At 39.3% G+C, this 22,600-nt stretch overlaps 1 protein-coding gene across 2 annotated transcripts in view; it reads left to right on the top strand.

Moving 5' to 3' along the window:
- The window catches only part of amph (amphiphysin), a 104,638-nt gene that overhangs the window by 73,757 nt on the left and 8,281 nt on the right, over window positions 1-22,600 (top strand). The window contains exons 9-21 of one of the 2 annotated variants that reach the window (XM_015603253.3): window positions 8,299-8,381; window positions 10,259-10,397; window positions 11,515-11,637; window positions 11,750-11,848; window positions 12,057-12,080; window positions 12,825-12,845; window positions 13,150-13,308; window positions 15,750-15,782; window positions 16,339-16,386; window positions 16,996-17,271; window positions 17,686-17,739; window positions 20,467-20,514; window positions 20,752-20,805. In XM_015603253.3, coding sequence (XP_015458739.3) covers window positions 8,299-8,381; window positions 10,259-10,397; window positions 11,515-11,637; window positions 11,750-11,848; window positions 12,057-12,080; window positions 12,825-12,845; window positions 13,150-13,308; window positions 15,750-15,782; window positions 16,339-16,386; window positions 16,996-17,271; window positions 17,686-17,739; window positions 20,467-20,514; window positions 20,752-20,805 — 1,161 coding nt within the window. The remainder of the gene's footprint in view (window positions 1-8,298; window positions 8,382-10,258; window positions 10,398-11,514; window positions 11,638-11,749; window positions 11,849-12,056; window positions 12,081-12,824; window positions 12,846-13,149; window positions 13,309-15,749; window positions 15,783-16,338; window positions 16,387-16,995; window positions 17,272-17,685; window positions 17,740-20,466; window positions 20,515-20,751; window positions 20,806-22,600) is intronic. The other variant, XM_022678011.2, reaches the window with a different exon arrangement.

The raw sequence follows: 22,600 nt of genomic DNA, 5'->3' as shown, positions 1-22,600 counted from the left end.
TAAATAAAGATCGCCGAGGAAGTGCGGCTACCTCTTATAAAACGAGGTGAAGGAGTAACTAAACAAAAGAGCTTCCAAAGAAAACAAAACTGAACTGAGGTGCTTGTGGATTTAAACGCTGCTCCACCAGAGAGGGGAGGAACAGCGCGGGAGAGAGAAGGTAAACAAACCGCGTACCTCGCGGTGAGAAACAAACACACACAGACACAGAGACTCGAGAGGGGCGGCAGAACAGAGCACACTGCTCTGCTCCACCAGACTAGAGACAGGGAGATGGCGGCAGTGGAGCTCACTGCTCTACACAGCTACACCAAACTCGAAGGGAAAAAGGGAAGAGATAAAGAGCCGGGGCTCGCTCGGAAAACCGGCATAGATTCGCTCTCACGAGCTTCAAAGATCCAGCGCCGAGTGGCTGGTTGGCGCTGCTTAAGAGGTGTTGCAAGCAGGTGTAGGTAATTAGCCAATTAACCCTCGGCGCTGGCCTGGCGCGCCCTCCATTGCCCTGGAGGATGCCTTGGTCGGCCACCAACCCTTACATTTAGTTTTGGGAATGTTACTTTCCACATGTCCATAATGTTAGTATTTGTCTAGCTGTAAATGCCTTCTAATAATGTTCACAAACTTTATTAAACCTTTCTTATGTACAGAGATTTAGTATTTGTTTTTATCAAAATTCATATGGAAAGTTGGGCTTTCTTATGTGGGCCTTGTTTGTAATTGTGTCAGGGATCGTAAGGGACAGGCAGGGTCGTACAAAGAGGCAAAGGGTTGGCAACAGGACAATCTATAGAATAGACAAGACAATAGAGTAAACGGAGACAAAACGGTAATGGAATAAACAAAACAGGAAAATGCTTTGTATGAGGTAAACTCATACAAAGCTGCAATACTTGGCGGCAAACAAATGGGAGTGAGTGATGTGTATATATATATATATATACACACAAGTGAGCAGGTGAAAGCAATCAGTAGCTTAGAGAGCAGGAACACCGGAGCGCCATGTGATTAGTAGTGTGTAAGGTTTCTGGTATGAGTGCATGCTTAGAACTGGAGTGCATTGAAAAGTGTTCAGAAGAGACCAGAAGAGGCTGGCTGACAGTGTCAGAACTGACATTATGTTATTTATCTATGCACATTTATATCCGATTTATATCAGTATTGGCCAGTAATACTACTAATAATATATTTTTTAGAATCATCGGCTGATATGGCAAGTATTTCAAATTAATACTTGCTGATGTATTTATTGTGTGCTGGTAAGGGACTGAGCGATGCTGTCTGCACTACTTTAAAATGTATTGATTTAAGCCATTTTTATTCATTTTTATTAGTTATAAAATTTTGCACTTATATTGCTATGTAGTCTCTCTGTAACTATAAATAAATGTGTATATCGTTGTTGGCATCGACATCAGCAAGTATGTTCATGTGTTATATCAGATATTGGCATCGGCCCAGAATTCCCACGTCGGTGCATTCCTTGTTTTTTTGCTTCACAGTGTAAAAGTGCAGGACCGGAGGGCTTTGGTGTTAATTGCATATAATTAGTCCTTTCAACTGCATACTGAGGACCTTCTGATTGGAACGTGTCCATTGGTGGTTTAACCTGTCACTCAGGCAGCCTCTGTATTAGCGCTGGTGGTCGTGATGTAGCTCTGGCGAGTGTGAGTGGTCTATTGTGCTTATTTTAGCAGCAGCTCAGTGGGTGTCCATGCCGTGGGCATCAGTGCTTGGATAAAGCCTGTCGTAGCCAGCAGGAAGCCAGAGCACAGATACTGCTTTACCCATCCCTCTCTCATCCCTCTCTCTTTCTCTCTTTCATCCCTCTCTCTTTCTCTCTTTCATCCCTCTCTCTGTCTCTATGTATCTGTCATACTCATTACTGATATTCTGAATGTAGACATAATGGCTTTGCAGACTGTAAAGGGGGTTTCAAGCTAAATGTGTAATGTGTGTGTGTGTGTGTGTGTATGTGTGTGTGTGTGTGTGTGCTAGTAGTGAGAGTGCATGTGTTCGTACTGAAGTTCAGTGGTTCAGGCTGGTAGTGGCAGAGCTCTGTTAGGTCTAGTTCAGCTGGAGCAGTGTGGTGAAGATAATAGGCTGAATAATCTGGGCTGAACTACACTGAGTCATTTTGATGCTCCTCCATTTTGACGTTGTCAAGAGTGTCAGGTCTGCTCTGTGCTGCCTTCTGCTGGACACCACATGCTCTGCCCTCTCAGTTTCATCCTCATATACAGCTCTGGAAAAAAAAAACATAAGAGACCACTTCAAAATGATCAGTTTCTCTGATTTCACTATTTATAGGTATATGTTTGAGTAAAATGAAAATTTGGCTTATTCTATAAACTACATACAACATTTCCATACCTGTCAAGTCTCCCGTTTTGGCCCGTATTTTACTCCTCTTTCCCCGCCGTCCTCCCGTATTAGTATTTTCCCGTAAATTTCTTGTATTATATTAGAATAAAAAAACTTTATTATTGAGGCGACAGGGCACTGGCCTGTTCAAGGAGAAAGTCCTGCCTTTCAGGTGAAACAGCAATCAGGTTCCTGGTTTTGCGGAGTGCAAAATGAACTGAATTGATCAGGACTGGACTGATCAATAGAAAAAAGTATTAATGAAATTATTAATTTTGTAGGCCCCTTAGGACTAATAATTACTTATGGAATATATCTGGTCCATGTCCTTTTTGTAAAAGCTCATGATACTATTTTTAGGTCATCAACAGTCATTTTGCAGAATTTGTGCACACTTCAATTTCAATGTAAAATCTATTTAAAAAGAATTGATATATATATATATATATATATATATATATATATATATATATATATATATATATATATATATATATATATATATTCCTTATTTTTGAGTCCAAAATTGACAGGTATGCATTTCAAGTTTGCTTGCCTAAAAACAATTAAAAATACACAAGAGAAAATTTTACTTAATAAGGAATGACCAATTGGTTTAATTTTTAAATTCACAACATACATTTCCACATTGCAAACACAAATAAAAAAAAATAAAACACATAATAGACATAAATACCACAAGTAATCATTTAATAATTAATAATTTAATAAATTAAGTTGAATTATTTTAACGTAAGTATTAAATATAAGGCATTAATCAATAATAAAGGCATGAACATTGGCTTTATGTTGTGCATGTTAGCTTCTCCACAGCAGAGACAGCAGATCTGCCAGTGTTAATAAACGCACTGCATTCAAGTCAGTGAATTCATAGGATGTTTTTTTTTTTGTTGTTTATTAACATTTTACACTACTCAGATCTAATTAATTGACATAACTAACACTAAATGACAATACAGTAAGTTCATGGCCGTGTATTCTGGCCAGAGTAACTTTAGTTCCGCTAACTTTAACATGTAAGTTATTTATTTATTATATATAAACTCCACAGCACTGCGTTTATTGTTACTGTACTACATAAACAAAATATTTAGTTAGTTTGAAACTCTTAATCTGCTGAGTAAAGATTTCAGGGAGTTTTGAGAGTTATGAGATTTAATATTTAAAATTTTAGCTTAAATAAAAAATAATCTACTGTCTGAGCTCAAAAATAGTGACTCTAAATAAAACCACTAAAAACTGGCCAGGCTCTGTAACAAGATGGAATTATGGCAATAAGCCAAACTTGCTAAAATAATTAGGTTAAAGTATTAAGATTAATCGAATTTGTTTATGTGTTCACATTGACAGCTTTATTTTAAATGCTACTGATATACATTTAATGTAATTTACTGCTTATAATCTAGCAATTTATGTTCTGATTTGAAGCAGTTGTCATGAACTTCAGTTTTAATATTCTACATCAGTAATCTGCACATCTCCACCTGGTGATGCACATTCCTACAAGGTTATGTAAGGTTATCTCCAACCCAATTAAAATACCATATTCAACTCAACCTCTTAACTTTTGAAAGCAGTGTCAGTATTATTATGGGTTGGAGCTGACCTCTGCAGGAGGCTAGGTCTCTGAGAGTTGGTCTGAAAGCTCTGTTAGTCTTTTTAGACATGTTTTACTTTTGTTTATTATTAATGATTTGAAAGCTAAGAATACACAGAGGATACATGTGTTTGATGGCATCACCATTTTTGCCTGCAAAAAATGGGCTATAATCTTAGACCCCGACTGATCCAGTTGTCTGAAGCCCTATCCGGACGGGTTTAATTTCTCAGGGGGTTCTGGGGTAATTTTCCTTTTTATGAGGGGGTCCTCTGTGATTTTATTCCCGTCCGGAACAACTATGTATGTGTCCTCTGAGAAAAATACAGGCTGAATTACCTACTGTTTTGTGCTGAACTCCATGGTCCTCCGGTAATTTAAGTCCCGTCCAGATCCATATTTTTGAGTTTTGTCACCTCCTATTTAATTAGTAAACTATTTGTCCACTGCTGCGCACCATAATTACACTTTGGTCGTGCGTTTTCTATGGAGATACACATAACTACAACAGCGAGTGGAAATGGGGGGGCTAATAATGCTATGTCATGTGACCGAGAAAGCCAAAAACTGGTCCTCCTGTTTTTTTCAATTGCAGTTCAGATGCAAGAGTTTTATCACTGAGTTGAAGTGTGAAATATTTTTCACGGACGTCCCCCTGAGAAACTAATCCCATCCGGATAGGGCTTTAAGATGCTGTCACTGTGAGGCGAGCATTGCTGGTTTGAATCTCGGATCATGCTGCTTGCCATCAGCAGCAGGAGTCTGAGAGAGCATAACTGGCCATGCTTTCTTTAAGTAGGGTGATATTGGGCGTGCTAGTCTTCACTCTCATAGTGTTGAAATCATTACTGGTGATAGAGAGAGTTCATATGAATGGGGAGTGGGTTATTGAGGAATGATTCCACATATTTAAAGAATAGTATTTTATTTACCGTATTTTTCGGACTATAAGGCGCACCGTATTATAAGGCGCACGATGAGTGAACGGTCTATTTTTAGTGTTAGTCCATACACAAGGCGCACTGGATTATAAGGCGCACTAAATGAAACTTTATTTATATCAGTAACAATAACTCTGAGCAATAAATCCTTCACAATATCTGTGAAAAATAACAACATCTCTGAGCAATAAATCAACAAGCACAGCAAGTACGTATTACTCCGCGACGCTCCTGACAACGGTAGCCACAACGCTCCGACAGACCATAATATTATGTTGAAGCACAGCAAGTACGTATTACTGCGCGACGCTCCTGACAACGGTAGCCGCAACGCTCCGACAGACCATAATATTACCGTATTTTTCGGACTATAAGGCGCACCGTATTATAAGGCGCACGATGAGTGAACGGTCTATTTTTAGTGTTAGTCCATACACAAGGCGCACTGGATTATAAGGCGCACTAAATGAAACTTTATTTATATCAGTAACAATAACTCTGAGCAATAAATCCTTCACAATATCTGTGAAAAATAACAACATCTCTGAGCAATAAATCAACAAGCACAGCAAGTAACTTACGTATTACTCCGCGACGCTCCTGACAACGGTAGCCGCAACGCTCCGGCAGACCATAATATTATGTTGAAGCACAGCAAGTACGTATTACTCCGCGACGCTCCTGACAACGGTAGCCGCAACGCTCCGACAGACCATAATATTATGTTGAAGCACAGCAAGTACGTATTACTCCGCGACGCTCCTGACAACGGTAGCCGCAACGCTCCGACAGACCATAATATTATGTTGAAGCACAGCAAGTACGTATTACTCCGCGACGCTCCTGACAACGGTAGCCGCAACGCTCCGACAGACCATAATATTATGTTGAAGCACAGCAAGTACGTATTACTCCGCGACGCTCCTGACAACGGTAGCCGCAACGCTCCGACAGACCATAATATTATGTTGAAGCACAGCAAGTACGTATTACTCCGCGACGCTCCTGACAACGGTAGCCGCAACGCTCCGACAGACCATAATATTATGTTGAAGCACAGCAAGTACGTATTACTCCGCGAGGCTCCTGACAACGGTAGCCGCAACGCTCCGACAGACCATAATACTACTTGAAGCACAGCAAGTACCGCATTACTCCGCGAGGCTTCTGACTATAATAGCGTGTTGTGCCGAATTCGGTGAATAAAACGGTTTTAAAACAGAGATAAAGATTGGATAAGTTTCATTTCTGGATGAAGTGATTTCCAGCGCTGTTTGGATATAACTGTGGATTACAGGAGACTGGATTGATGGATTCTCTTTAGTCTGGACGCGTTTTGAAGGTAGGACCTGTGGCTGAGCGCGGGTGTGTGTTCGGGGGGTGGCGGCAGTGACCGGAGGTTACCCCAGGACAAAAGGAGAGCCTTTTATTACTGGAAACATGCGCTCTGACGCAGCTCTAATTCATGAAACATACATCCTACAGTAAAAGCACAGTTCTGGAATCCGGAGAGCCAGACGGTTCGAATGGTGTATGACATGACCGCATTCGATGAAATATGGACGAACGATAAACGCAAATATGAGAGTTATGAATTATTAAAATCATAACCAAGGCATATTTCGCCCTAAATGTTTATTTTCTGAAAGGATATTCCGCTAAATAGGCTAAATAGCTCAAAAGCAGAGATTCTAAGCTTTAAAATGGTATATTGGATGTCTATATTGAACCTGTAACTGTTCATAACTATTCAGAAACACAGCCAGTTATGAAATATTAAATATTTCTGGCCCGCCGGTGGGCCAGCGCGTGTTAAGAGGTTAACTTTACTTAGAAGTGGGCGCTAAAAAGAAACAGTTTGTGCTATTACCCCAGAACGGGTGGAAAGGAAAGTTTACCGGCACCTTGTTCTGGCCACGGAGCTACAGTGGAAACTAGCTACCCTGAGCCACAGCCGAGAGGCAGTACGGCAGTCAAAGGTAACCGCGCGCTAGCCCAAGAGGGGGATCTTTTTCTGGCGTGGGTGAGGAATTCTGCACAACAGAGCGCCGTGTACCACATAAAAATCGAGGTCAGTAAACACAAGCAAAATCCATACACAAGGCGCACTGCATTATAAGGCGCAATGACGATTTTTGGGAAAAAATAAGTATTTTAAGTGCGCCTTATAGCCCGAAAAATACGGTATGTTGAAGCACAGCAAGTACGTATTACTCCGCGAGGCTTCTGACTATAATAGCGTGTTGTGCCGAATTCGGTGAATAAAACGGTTTTAAAACAGAGATAAAGATTGGATAAGTTTCATTTCTGGATGAAGTGATTTCCAGCGCTGTTGGGATATAACTGTGGATTACAGGAGACTGGATTGATGGATTCTCTTTAGTCTGGACGCGTTTTGAAGGTAGGACCTGTGGCTGAGCGCGGGTGTGTGTTCGGGGGGTGGCGGCAGTGACCGGAGGTTACCCCAGGACAAAAGGAGAGCCTTTTATTACTGGAAACATGCGCTCTGACGCAGCTCTAATTCATGAAACATACATCCTACAGTAAAAGCACAGTTCTGGAATCCGGAGAGCCAGATGGTTCGAATGGTGTATGACATGACCGCATTCGATGAAATATGGACGAACGATAAACGCAAATATGAGAGTTATGAATTATTAAAATCATAACCAAGGCATATTTCGCCCTAAATGTTTATTTTCTGAAAGGATATTCCGCTAAATAGGCTAAATAGCTCAAAAGCAGAGATTCTAAGCTTTAAAATGGTATATTGGATGTCTATATTGAACCTGTAACTGTTCATAACTATTCAGAAACACAGCCAGTTATGAAATATTAAATATTTCTGGCCCGCCGGTGGGCCAGCGCGTGTTAAGAGGTTAACTTTACTTAGAAGTGGGCGCTAAAAAGAAACAGTTTGTGCTATTACCCCAGAACGGGTGGAAAGGAAAGTTTACCGGCACCTTGTTCTGGCCACGGAGCTACAGTGGAAACTAGCTACCCTGAACCACAGCCGAGAGGCAGTACGGCAGTCAAAGGTAACCGCGCGCTAGCCCAAGAGGGGGATCTTTTTCTGGCGTGGGTGAGGAATTCTGCACAACAGAGCGCCGTGTACCACATAAAATCGAGGTCAGTAAACACAAGCAAAATCCATACACAAGGCGCACTGCATTATAAGGCGCAATGACGATTTTTGGGAAAAAATAAGTATTTTAAGTGCGCCTTATAGCCCGAAAAATACGGTATTTATAAACAGTGTGCCCTCTCAGGTAAAAAGCGTGAATGACAAATTTAATTTGCTCACTTACTCAGCTTGTTGCTTTTTATGAATTCCCTTATAACTAATGTTCCCATTTTATTGCTCCTTTGTTTCACTAGCTCTGTCACAAGCTGTATGAGGTGATGAACAAACTCGCCGAGCAACATCCAGACAAAATGTTCACCATCCAAGGAGCACCAAGGTTAGTCTTCATAAAACTTAATTTATTGGAAAGATCAAAAATATGGTACAGAACCACATTTTCCCTAAAATAGTGTTAATCTGTTGTTGATATGCTATGGTTCTATTTGTCTTTCTGCAATAGAAGCGAGAGAAGGTAGGTGGCGTTACATAGAAAATATAGGACATATAGAACATAGTCTGGGGCTGTAGTGTAGATTGAAAGTCTTAAGATCTAATAGTGGCTAGTGTAAGTGGTTAGTTGTATATTGTGCTGTATCTGTGGATAGAATTTATACATTTATGAATACTTAGAATGTTCCTCATAATCACACTATCAGTTTTTAATGATCATGTTTTAATAAACAATATTTTGACTGTTAATTCTGCTATAATAAATTAAAAGTTATGTATTAAAGAGAGTTACAGTGGCTTGCAAAAGTATTTATTCCCCTTGGACATTTTCACATTTTGTTAACTTAGTTACAACCACAAATTTGAGTATATTTTATTGAGATTTATTTATTGTAATTGTGAGAAAGCCCAATTGTGGAATGCCATCTACTGGTGAAACAGCGGTACTGCAGTCAAGACATGCAGTCAGGACATGTCCAGGGCATAAGAAGGGATCTCTCTGTCTAGCGCCTTGATCTTTTAACGGGGATCATAGTCCATGGTCTACCGCCTCAACCAGCAATCCTTATTTCTGAGTCTCGCCCCCTCAAACAGTAATAGGCCAACACAAAGTAGCACATAACTGTGGATTAAAGTGGATTAAAAAAATTTAATCAAATGAAAACCTGAAAAGTGTGAGGTGTATTTAAAAAATCATCAGCCCTCTTTACTCTTAACCCCCTAAATAAAATTCACTGCTATCAACTGCCTTCAGAAATCTTTAATTGTTTAATAGGATCCAGCTGTTGACAATTTTTCCATTCAGGCCAAAGTTGAACTAAATGCAAAGCACTATGTGTGGCGGAAAAGTAACACAGCATCCTGAAAACACCATCCCAAATATAACACATGGTGGTGGTGGCATCTTTCTATAGGGATGCTTTTCTTCAGCAGGGACAGGGAAGCTGGTCAGAGTTAATAGGAAGATGGACTGAGAAATACAGGGCATTCCTGAAAAAAAAAAACTGTTAGAGGTCTCAAAAGATTTGAGACTGGGAAGGAGATTCACCTTCCAGCGAAACAACGACCCTAAACATACAGCTAGAGTTACAGTGGAACAATTTAGATCAGAGAATATTCATATGTTAGAATGGCCCAGTCAAAAGTTCTGACCTAAATCCCAGTAAACTTCTGTGGCAAGACATTAAAATTGCTGTTAAAAGACGCTCTCCATCCAACCTGGCTTAACTTAAGCTGTTTTGAAAAGAAGAATGAACAAAAATCTCAGGCTCTAGATGCATAAAACTGGTAGAGACATACCCCAAAAGACTTGCAGCTTTAGTTGCAGTGAATGGTGGCTCTGTTAAGCATTGACATAGGAGGAATGAATACTTTTGCACGCCACACTTTTCAGATTTTTATTTGATTATCTTTGAAAACCATGTATCATTTACGTTTCACTTTACAATTATGTGCTACTATGTGTTAGTCTGTCACTTAAAATCTCATTAAAAAAAGTTTGGGATTGTTAGGTGACAAAGTGTGTAATAGTGCAAGATATACTATAAATATACTATAAATTATTTTTCCAGACTGTATGTATAAAAATGTAGTAAAATGTAATTCTATGCAATACCTAAAGGTGTAAATACACTTAATAAATAAATATGACAACAATAAAAAATATGAATTCTAATGAATTGTTTCCATTTCTATAATTGTTATACACACTTTCAACACATAATACTAGCTGTGTTTAATAGTGGGCTGTGTTTTCATGTACAGTGATTCAGGCCCCCTGCGCCTGGCCAGAACTCCAACGCCTCCTGATGATGAGAGTCCAGAGGAAAGTCCTGCTGTCAGTCCGAACCACACGCTAAGGCCTACTTCACCTGGTCCTCCTCGACCCAAATCTCCCTCACAGGTGAGTTCCAGAGTCCCCCTAATGTGCCCTAAATATAAAGTGTACAACCTGATAACATTAAATGTGGGGCAGAATTTGCGGGTTAAGCTCAAAATCATATCAGCACCCTTTTCTTTCTTTTTTTTTTAGCATCCTAGATGTAAATTGTTAACTTTAGTTCATGAGTATTGATACCATATTTGCCTTAAAATATTGAAAATAATTAGAGCCCTTTTTATACTTAGTATAAGAAGAATGAGCCAATTTAATATGAATTTAAATTATACTGTCTTATGTAAATTGCAGATCTTTTGCAGTCAAAGTAAAACGATAGTTTTAGTCTAGAAATATTGGGGCGGTTTCCCAGACAGGGATTAATCCTAGTTACAAGTCTAGTCTAGTTAGTAGACTAGACTTGTATGGAGGACCAAAACTGCCAAAATTAAGAAAAAATAAAATAAAATAAAAATGTAAGTAAATCACTCAATAAAAGTAATATGATCATTAAAACAGTAAAGAATAATTATGATTAATATAAAAATATATATATATATATATATATATATATATATATTTTTTTTTTTTGTTTATTTCTGCATTCATTAATTTCCTGATTTATTTATTTCTGTAATTCCTTGTCCTTATATGATAATGAAGGTGCGTGTTTTATAATAATCTTCTACGTAACCAAAGTTACCGCCAAAGGGGCAAGACATGTACAATCAATCTGACATCAATTAACCAATAGCAATGCTAAGACACTGTGACATCATTGCTGGACAGCCCCTTCATTATCATATAAGGAAAAGGAAAAACAGAAATAAATAAATTGGGAAATAAATAATTTTATTTATTTATTTAATATTATTTACATAAAACTCTCCTAATCATGTTTGTTTTATGTCTGTTCTACCTGTTACAGAGTGAAGATGTAAGTCTCACTAAAGCATGTAGCCTGTAGTCATCTTTCTTTAGAGAACATTAGATAGATGTAGTAGTAATAGATGGAAACATAGATATTATTAAGTTTTTATTGCATAGAGAAGTGTAGAAATGATACCAGAGAGACAGATGTTGAATGATTGTTTATGTGTATAAGTGTATATGCCCATGATCACATTTTTTGTGTCATTTTCAGCTCAAAATGGGACCTCCAAAGCCTCCTCCTCCCAAAGTCACTCCCAGCAAGGAGGTGGCACAGGAGCAAATCATCAACCTATTTGACGGAGGCTTTCCTGAGATCAGTGTCACCTCGCCTCAGGTGAATATACTTGATAACTTTAGCAAGCTTTGTTTTTTTGCAATATTTCTTTTACATTTCTATGTACTGTAGCTTCATCATGCATATTTTTCCTTTGATTCTGTTTCTCCAGCCGAACGAAAGGCCTGGAGAATCTCTTCTGGACTTGGACTTTGATCCATTCAAACCCGACAGTGATACACCTATTGGTCAAAACCAGTCGCCTGCTCAGGTTCTTATCTATCTCTCACACTCAGCGAATGGCAACAATGAACTAGACCTCAATAATAATAAACAATACTGAATAATGAATTATGAATCAACTACATGTTTGGATGAATTATTCTGTTCTGTGCTGTTACAATAACAATGTATTGTTGTTATAATGTTTTTGATACAAAGTGACTTTCATTATTGCTTTACACCTTCCTCTTCCACAGGCACTACCTTGGGATCTTTGGGCGGTGAGAGCGTTTTTATTTTTATCCTGAATTTGAGGTTTATTTTAATAAACAGTTTACTCTTTTAGTGCCATAGAGAAAAGAACCTAGCTTTGGTTGTCATACTGGCCAGGCTCAGGACAGACACTTGCAGATAAAAATAACAATGTTTATTGCCAAAGGCTATAGGCTTACACGAGTAGTGAGGGGCAGGCAGGGTCTGTAACAAAATGTCAACAAGTATAAACAACATACGAGAGAATATTCATGCAAACCAGGCTCATACGCAATAAATCCAGCAATACAAAGTAGAAGGCAAAAGAGGACTCAAAAATACAAAAAGGTTGGCAACAGATAATCAGTAGAATGGGCAAGGCAAAAGATGATAAATGGTGATAAAAAAAAGGTCGGTAACAAAACCGAGAGGTATTTATACAGGGGGGGACAGGTGGAAACAATCTGTATCTCGGAGAGCGGGAACGCCGTTGCATCACGTGATCAGTGGAGAGTGGGAGGTCTGGTGTGGGTGTATGCTGGGAAATGGAGTCTTTAGTGACAAGTTAAGAGCAGAGTCCAGAGCAGGCAGGCTGATAGCATCAGGACTGACAATGGTCTTACTATTACCTACTTCACACAGTTTCAATACATATAAGAATCCATGAGGATGCATTTGTCTCATTCTTAAAATACAAAATACAATTCTGCATTTAGTTTTTGCTGAACTTTGATTTACTGAAAGAGTTTAACGCAAACTTCCCTGTTTTCCAGGCAAATACTGAGGCCCAGCCTGTAAGTAACAACTGAATAATGGCTTGTATGTTCATAAGTCAAAGAGCAATGAGCATGTACTTATCATGTTGTGTGTGTATTTAACAGTTAGATAATTGTTCTTTATTGCTACTTAAAGTGGTCAAAATTTAATTTTCTTAACAGTTTTTAAATAAGGACTATTCAAGTTGGATAAACATGCTTGTATTTACTGTATCGTCTCTTTGTATCTTCTCTTTAAGCTTTGTCTAGGTCTGTTGGTACTATAACCATAGAGAACGTTTTTTAAGACAATAATCCCCCACTAAATGTCTTCCTTGTCCAGGCTCCTGATGCTGGCTTCACTGCCGACTGGACAGCTGACTTTGGCTCTGCTGCTGGAGATTCAGGAGCTGTTCAGCCTGCGGCCGATGAACAGGGCTGGCCTCCTGCAGAAGGCTGGTCCACAGAAGCAGTGGCTGAAGAAGCAACAGCCACAGGCGAGGTTAGGAACTGGGCTAAGGAAAACAACCCAGAGCCAAACCCAGACTGTGATCCCTGTGCTGTGGGGGTTGAGGAGGCCAAGCAGCCACCGGGTCAGAAGGGCACAGAGGCAGGCTGGGCCACAGATCAGCCTGATTGGGCAGGGTGGGGCACAGGGGAGGCAGCTGCAGGATTAGAGGAGAGAGAAAATGAACAGGCCATGCCAGGGATCATATTCACCAATGAATTTGGGCAGGAGGTACCGGAAGCCACAGAGGACAGTGAACAGGAACCATATGCAGATCAGGATGAGGGAAACAGATCCAAATGGTATTTATCAGGTCAGGCAGATATGGATGGTTCAGGATCTGATTATGAGACTGCTGAAGAGTGGGGGGATGCTCCAGGTCAAAATGGTGGATGGGTCAGTGCTGATGATGAGCTTGACGCTGCAGAGAATGAGGGATCAAATGCAGGGTCTGATCAGATTGTCCCTAGTAGCACTGTGGCCCAGGATGGTTTTGCAGACTGGGGTGTAGCAGATACTGCTTCAGCCCCCTCGGCAGAAAAAAGCCCAGCTCGTGTAGACTTTGGAAGCAATGCATTTTCAGTTAACTGGGACCAAGCAGATAAGACAGAGACTGGCTCAGAGGTTACAGAGTCCGAAAAGCAGGGTTTAGTCTCCAGTACACCAGAAGGTAGGGTAGACGATTCTTTATTGGCTATTTCAGAATCCACTCCAAGCTCAGACCCATTTGGTACTTTAGACAGTGACCCATTTGGAAATGATCCCTTTGCCACATCAGGGGGAGATCGTTTTGGCACTGGAAATGATCCATTTGCCAACTCAGAAAAAGATCAGTTCAGGCAATCAGAGACAGATGCATCTGAGTTGCCTAGCGTAGATACCAGTGCCCCATTTGTTACATCAGGGGGTGATGTTTTTGGCCCTTCAAATTCCATAATGGAGGGCCAGACAACTGGATTTGCTTCCGATCCATTTGCATCCCAAGAAGCGGATACAGGAGGGTGGGCAAGTGATCCTTTTGCTAATAAGACCACCCCGGATCTTTTTTCCAGTGAGACTAACCAAGATTTTTTTGCCAGTGACACTAACCAAGACCTTTTTGCAAACAAGGCCACTCAAGAGCCTTTTACAATTGAGCCCACACAAGACCTATTTGCAAGTGAGCCCACACAAGACCTGTTCGCGAGTGAGGGCACTGATGACCCTTTTGCAAGTGAGGCCCCTCAAGACCTGTTTGCAAGTGAGCCCACACAAGACCTGTTCGCAAGTGAGGGCACTGATGACCCTTTTGCAAGTGAGGCCCCTCAAGACCTGTTTGCAAGTGAGCCCACACAAGACCTGTTCGCAAGTGAGGGCACTGATGACCCTTTTGCAAGTGAGGCCCCTCAAAACCTGTTTGCAAGTGCAGGCACTCAAGACCTTTTTGCAAGTGAGGCCACTGAAGACCCTTTTGCAAGCACAGGCTCCCAAGACCTTTTTGCAAAAGAGGGCACTCAAGACCCTTTTGCAAGCAAGGCCACGCAAGATCTTTTTGCAAGCGAGGCAACCCAAGATCCTTTCGCAGATGAGGCTTCGCAAGACCCTTTTTCCAGTGAGACATCACAAGATCCTTTTGCCAATGAGGATACCCAGGATCTTTTTGCCAGTAAAACTATCGAAGACCCTTTTGCCAGTGGCACAAACCAAGATCTCTTTTCCAGTCAGACAACTCAAGATCCTTTTGCAAGTGAAAGCAACCAGGGATGGGCAGGGGGTTGGGAGTCTGCAAGCACTGGGGAAGCAGGTGGGGAAGGGACAGAGTCTGCTGAACAGTCTAACGGCTTTGCCCAGTGGGCAGCCTTCCCGCCCCAAGACACTGATCCAGAGAGCTCCAGTAAAGGTTCCTGGCAGGAGGTGAGTGGCAGCAGTGGCTTCTTCTCCTCCGATGGCCAAGGGGACTTCATTGCAGGGTGGCCAGGTGAGAGTGGCCAGGCTCAGGACCAGTTTGCTTCCTTTCCTGTTCATAACAACTTTCCCAATCCAAAGGCTCCGTCTGCAGAAAACCCAACCGGTCCTAAAGAGCCAGAGAACTCTGACCTGTCTGAAGATGAGGTTGCGAATCGCAGATATGGAAAGTTGTACCAAGAAATAGATACAGAGAAGGATGAGGTACCCAAATTACTCCCTCTATGTAGTGTAGCGTAGAGTAGACCACAGTGAGAGACCCTCCTCTTTTCCTGCCCTCAGATAAAGCAACAGTGTCCTGCTAGAAACCCCTTCGGTCCCCAGGATCCCCACAGTCCACAGACCCTTGTCCTCTGCTCCCTTCTCTCCTGTGCTTGCATTGAATGTTAGCTGGTTTTGTTTTTTCATATAGCATTTCCAATCCCTTTTCACTCATACAATGCAAGTGTGCTGAGGGACCACATGCTAACCCTTTCTTTGGTTTGATTTAGGTATCCAACAAAGCTTTTAATGGATTTGCACAGGTAACTAGGCAACAAGATATGTTGATTAAGCGTATAGAGCCTAGGAACTATATGACTTCATATTGACTGCTGTAGAAGTGTTTGTGTATTGATTAGTTTGATCATTTAATTTAAAAGTTTTATTGTCTAGTAAAAACCTGACAAATCCTGGACCATGCTGCTTGCCATCAGCTGGAGTCTGATTCCCAATGGGATGATGATGGGGGGAGTTCTAATAAATGGGTGGAGTAATTGGCTTTCCACATTAGGGAGAAAATAGGAAACATTTTTAAGTAAACTAAATGCAAAGATTTTTCGACCAACTGACATTACTATTTAGGTTAAACTTTATTGAACAGTCTTAAGTATTTAAGAATAAAGCTGAAATGACCCCTACTAATACCTTTTCCTGAATGATCCCGCCGAAATATTTCTCTCAAAATAGAAACTATTTTGAACATATCTGACCTTGATTGAAAACTAACCTTAATGTTAATGTTGCATGTTTATAAGGTCATAAAACATTATTGTGTTGTAACCATTCTTTCTTTGATATTCTCTCCTGTTGCTTCCGAAGACTGATGCATCGGCACCTGCATTTGCAGCAGACTTTGGTGAAAAATTGGTGAGTTCCTGGGTTCTTATCACTACAGTTACTATCAATATAGAATATATGGTTTATAAATTCTCTTATTCATACCAATGCCTACCACAGTGTAATTGTATCTTAGTTAGTAAAGCATGTAAGCATGTATGTATAGCAAATTGCTTCTTAATTATTAAATATCCCTTTTGGATAATGTGGTTCATTTGGTAAGTAGGGAAAACAGCATACTCTGAAATAACCACATGCATAGCTTGCAATCAGTGGTGTTCTTTATTTAATTTATTTTCTTTTTCGTTCATTTTTGTTCATTTTTTCTTTTATGGCCTTACCAGTTTTACATGTGTTATTTTAAGCTGGATGTAATGGCACATGGATGCACATGGATGCATAAGGCTAGGCAAGGTTAATTCACACTTTTTTTCGAGTGTTCGGTAGTATTGTGTTTTAACTCTTTACCTTGACTGTACATTAAAGTTATTTGGCCAAACTGAGAAATCCTGTAATCCTGAAATATCTGTCAAGATGGGTACCAGTGCCAATAAAGGCAAATAAACTGACACAGATTGGAATTGGTGGGAATTATACCTGTATCTAATTCCTGTACTGCATGTGTGTGTATATGTAAAGCCTGAGACTGAAGCCCCAGAGGGGGCAGAGGCTGGTACAGAGGCAGCCCCAGAGGGGGAGGTGGCTCCTACCCCAGCCCCAGCCGCTGAGGCTGGTGAGGGGAGTCCCGTCACTACTCCTCCCCCTGCAGAGACCACTCCTCCCCCTGCAGAGACCACTCCTCCCCCTGCAGAGACCACTCCTCCTCCTGCAGAGACCACTCCTCCCCCCACAGAGACCACTCCTGAACCTGCAGAGACTACTCCTGCTGCCAGCCCACCTGCAGAAGAAGCTCCTGTGAGTTAAAATGTGATGTATATCATCAAGGATATAATTTGCATTTTTTATCATCATCATCAGCAGCATCATCATCATCAACATCATCACTGCTGTCATCATCATCATGAGAGCTTTTTCCTGCTCTCATCACCATCATTTATCTTCATCATCGCTTGCATCTCCAGCATCATTATTCATTTGTGTCACTGCGATCATCTTTTTCCACTTTGGTTGCATCATCATTGTTCTACCCCCATCATCGTTGTACTATCCCTCGTTCATTTTTATGTTTCGTTGCTTTTTTTTTTTGGGTAAATTTTTTTACATTCTACATTTCTGCTGCCTGTTAATGTGCTTCTTTGGTGGAATACTGATCAGTGCTGTGCTGAGAGCGGAAGCTAATGATGTTTTTTCTGTGTGCTGCTCATTAAGAGCACAGTGGAGTCTCCTGCGGCTGCTGAAACTGAGGCAGCGGAGCAGACGGAGGTATGTGCTTTTTTCCCTTTTATCAGCCTCACACAGCCTGTATAAGCCTCCTAACCCCATTCCAGTGCTGTATTCTATTAGATACAGCAAAAAAAAAAAAAAAAAAAAAAAAAAAAATTTACAAAATGTTTTGCAGAAATGACAGTGAAAATGATTTTGTTTATAATATGCAACATAACTTTTTTACTATTAGTTTTATTTATTTATTTGTTTATTTATTTATTTATGTTTTTAAAGCATTGTTAAATGCAGGATATAAGGTTTGGGAAACACTTTACAATAAGGGTCACAATAACCAGTACTTATGACAACAATAAACATTGCTGAATCTTCAAGTAATCTCTCAACTAATTGTTAATTATTAATAACTTTTTGTAGATATGATTAAACATTAAATTAATTTAACTGATTAAGAATGTTTTATATTAACAATGAATTGAGACAATAATTAAAAAATGCTGTAAACATTGATAATAATAACTGAGCTACTCTGTGGTAAGTACTGTTATTTAAGGTACCCTTATTGTAAAGTTTATCCAGGGTTTGTTTTCCTTCTGATTTAATGTATTTGATTTAATACATACAGAGGAAAGGAAATGTGACCTTTTTTGGTATTTTTTTATTATCATTTATTTTTTGGTCTTTTTTTTATTATGTCATTTTGTCTGCTGTAATTTGGTATATTGGCTGTGCAGATTTTATTACCACAAGACTGTATTCACGTATAAATTGTACACTTGATAGTTCTACTCTTTAACAGGTAAAACAAAAGTACCTTCCTAAGTAATAGATCAACTGATTAAAGCTGTTGTATTTTGGTCCCAGTTTGCCTCTTAAAAACACTGATTTAGGTTTAGGTTTGGGCAGTATATTGGTAATGCTGTGTACTGTGGTATTCCAAATTGGTAACAATATCTCTGAATATTTCAGAATTTACATGTTTGATTTCTGTTCTGTTTCTGTATTTAATACAATGGCAAATTAATTTATGTGCTGTTAAAAAAAAGCAGGCCCACCATAGTTAAGGGTTTAATTATATGCTTATTCTGAATATTAGGGCTGCATCGATTAGTGGACATAATCCACAATGTCATTAATGTGTGAAAGACTGAAATATATCCCGATGTAGAGAATGCATGGTAGGGGTAATAGGATCACATTAAAAAAAACTGTAAACACACCAGATAGGGGACAAGACAACAGCCCAATATTTAAGGTTTGGGTTTAAGACATTCACAACAGAGTACATTTAAATTTTTAACAGTTCACAATGGAGGCATTTTGGTGGTTGTGTAAGTATTAAATGTAGCCCAAAAAAACAAATCTTTTCCTCTTTGTTACCGACGGCTATATATTTTTTTGATAGTCATGAGTAAAAAGTTAAAAGGAAGGAAGTGGGTTTTGGGGCTAGTTTGGCGGAAAAAACATGAACCTGGCAACTCAGGCAATTCATGAGCCAAATGCAGAGGAAATTATTAATACTAAAAGAAGTAAATACTGATAAATAAACAAATAACATGGAAATAATTAACAAACATAATGGCAATTTACATTCTTTAAATTAACATTGTGTACTTATACAATTTGCCTGTCAGTAAATTGATTAGTCTCCTATAATATATTTTGTAATTTGATATAGGTACATCAACCTCATAATGTTCTAGGACCCTTAAGTTTAGCTGTTAAGATGCAGTAAAACATGCATTGGATTGAAAGCCTCATCAATAGGAAACTCAAATGAGGACATGACAAAAAAAATCCCTACTATTCGACTAATTAAGAAAATAATTGGCAGATAAGTCGACTAGTAAAATAATAATTTGTTGCAGCCCTATTGAATATAAGAGAAAACAAGCAAACCTAGATCAACAAGCCTTCTCAGATATCAGACCTTATTCTGTGAATGTGAGTGATTTGAGTCTCACTTATCTGGAACATGTCTGTGCTGTGGTGGTTAGCATGTTAGCTAGCTAATGCCTATCGTAGCATATCGTAGCCTTTCTGGCTTGTTATGAATCTAAACATGACAGAACCTTTAGTCACATTTAGCCTTTTTGTCACTTGAAAACACTTCACTTTATTCTCTCAGACACAGGTTTTTATTGTAAACACTTGTGTTTGTAGTTTAGCTGTTAGTCAGCAGCAGTATCCGCACTGAGCTCTCTAATACTCTGTGTATCTGTAGCTAGGCTAGTAAGACAGGCTAGCTTAGCGAGTGGGCTAACAAATTCTTAGTGAGTGGTCTAACACATTTTTCAACACTAGCTGCTTGATGCTATGTACCATGATAATATTTTGAGAAACTAACCGTAGCTTCAATATTTTTAAATATGTACCCATACAGATCAAGCATAACATTATGACCACCTTCTAGATTCTACACCCAGTATCCATTTTGTGCTCTGTAGTTTTATAATTACAGAGTGTAGTCCATCTGTTTATTTGCATACTGAGAATGGCCACTCAGTAAAACCTGCTCTGTGGTGGTGTATCCTGTGGTTTCTTTACAATTTAAGAACCGGGGTAAAAAGAAAAAGAGAATAATACAGTATGTTGAGAAACAGATACAGTACTACAATCTGTAATTATAAAACTATAAAGTGCTTAGTGGAGTTAAAAATTGTATAATGTTTGTAAAAAAAATGGATTCATCATATTCTGCTAAATGTAATTTTTTAAAAAATCATAAAAATGTTTATTCAGACTTTCACATCCTTTTATGTGTAGACAACCCCGACTGATGTCACAGAGAAAGAGCAAGTCCCGGAGGCTCCGGTAAATATGACTTATGTCATGAAAGACATAAGAGAAGTTCAAGTCATATGTCGCAATGTTTCATATGAGCTTGACTTACAGTGTAAATCCACTGTGCTGTGGACCATTTCTACAGAGTATTTGTAAATCTGGTGAAGAAATGATGTATTAGAAGCTTGGTCATCTTGTACTGTGTGTTGAGAATGTGTAGCTGTTGAACACAGCAGTGTGAGGTTTCTGTTTGTTTGCTGTATGTAGGAAGAATCTGCTCCAGTGGCAGAGGCAGGAGAGGAGCTGCCCACAGAGGCTTTGGTAATACTTAATTAAATCTCATTTATGGTACAGCGCAACCCCAGTGCAGTCTACATGATTGCTCTTTCTTTAATCTTCCTAATAGGGGTGTCCAGTCTTATCTGCAAAGGGCTGGTGTGGCTGCACCTGATTGCTCTTCTTTAATTAGTGGGCCCGTCTTTAAACATCTGATCACATTAGCTGTGTTCAGAATGAGTTCACTCATTAGCACTCAGCAACTCACATTTGCTCTAGAGTGAACTGACTAGGGAACGACCAAACAAAAAACCATTACATAAACCATAACAATTGCATTATGGATGTTTGATAGAGAACTATGCAGGGAATAAAATGTTCTGTTGAGATTTCAAATAGCACTACAACATGGCTAACACACCATAAAGTGCTCTATTTCTGTAATAGGGAGTGATTCTAAACACAGTTTTTTCTTCTGGTTGGTTGGAATTAAGTCCTACAGCCAAACTGGCCTTTTCTGGATAAGACTGGATATCCCTGTAATAGTAAAATCAGTTAACTTCACAATTTTTAAAAAATGTCTGTAAAATTAAATGGTATTGGTAGTGAAATGTTCTGTTACACTAAGAACCGTTTAAAGAGCCACTAAACCCTAAACCATTTTTTTCATTAATAGCTGAAATGTGTTTCTTTAAAGTAATAAAATATACCAGTTTAAAATGTACCCTTCTTAAAATATTTATAAACCTTTCCTAACCTTTAAAAAAAGCTTTTATTATTGCGATCATTTCAGCCTCTGCAGCACCCTCTTAGGTTCAGTACTTTGGGGACATCCAATATGCAGATCAGTCAATCAATAATACTGCCCCCTGCACCCCTGACGTCCAAGCACCTGCTTCTCACCGCTATCAGAGACACACAGCTCAGCCCAATCAGCTCTCCCTTCTGCCCCTTCCCTAAACCCATACATCATCCAGTGCCCTTCCCAAATACTTCTCCTGTATTTTAGCATTTTCTAAATTGAATTTAGTTACCATTTAAAGTGGTAAAAACAGGAACCAAATATTAACTTCCAATGAGTTTTAGGCCTCTTAAATGGTTCTTCAACTTGTGGGACCTCAAGCATCCTCTAGTAAACCGCAGACAACCCTTAAGGGCATGGTCTATAGTGTTAGTGCTTAGGCAGTGGTTGGTATTGGACAGATACCTGCACTTGATATGCTCACCGTTTAAATATGCACTACAGCTGTTAAGAGCACTGGTGGGTATGTGCAATGTTTACTGACTGGCCACAAGATTGGGATATTGAAGAAAGCAGGTTAGCTGCTCTGTAAATGCTGCACTTTTGAGGCAAGCAAAGGTTTAAATCATTGTTGACCCTGATAGTTTGCCATGTTGGAATCTGTAGAAAAAATCAGAAGTTTGTTAAAAAAAAAAGAACTGCTCCTCTGGGTGATACTGCTCCTTAGAATATCATGACTGTAGGTTCCTGTTGCCACCACTATAATCTACATCTGCATTCTGAATAATGCAGAATTTTGTGAGACGTATTATTCATATTTATTCATGTTCAAATTGATTTTGAAATTGATGGTTGTAATTTGAAAACCAATATGTGACATTATTTCATGCCATAATGCTAAATGCAAGTCTGTTTATCTACAGTCCATACACACTGTCTAATAGACATAATATAATTTTGTTGGTGTTTTAAAAGTAGACCTTTTTTAAATAAAATTATTTTTTTTAATATTTAAAAATATTTATTTGAGATTAATACCAACCCCTTTGATTTTTGCTGCTGCTGACTGTGTGCATGGAATGATAATTGACGTTTCTT

This window comes from Astyanax mexicanus, chromosome 8 (genome assembly GCF_023375975.1).
Source record: "Astyanax mexicanus isolate ESR-SI-001 chromosome 8, AstMex3_surface, whole genome shotgun sequence".
In the NCBI taxonomy this organism is placed as follows: Eukaryota; Metazoa; Chordata; class Actinopteri; order Characiformes; family Acestrorhamphidae; genus Astyanax; species Astyanax mexicanus.
Note: the sequence above shows the minus strand (reverse complement) of the source record. Positions and strands in the feature narration are given on the sequence as shown.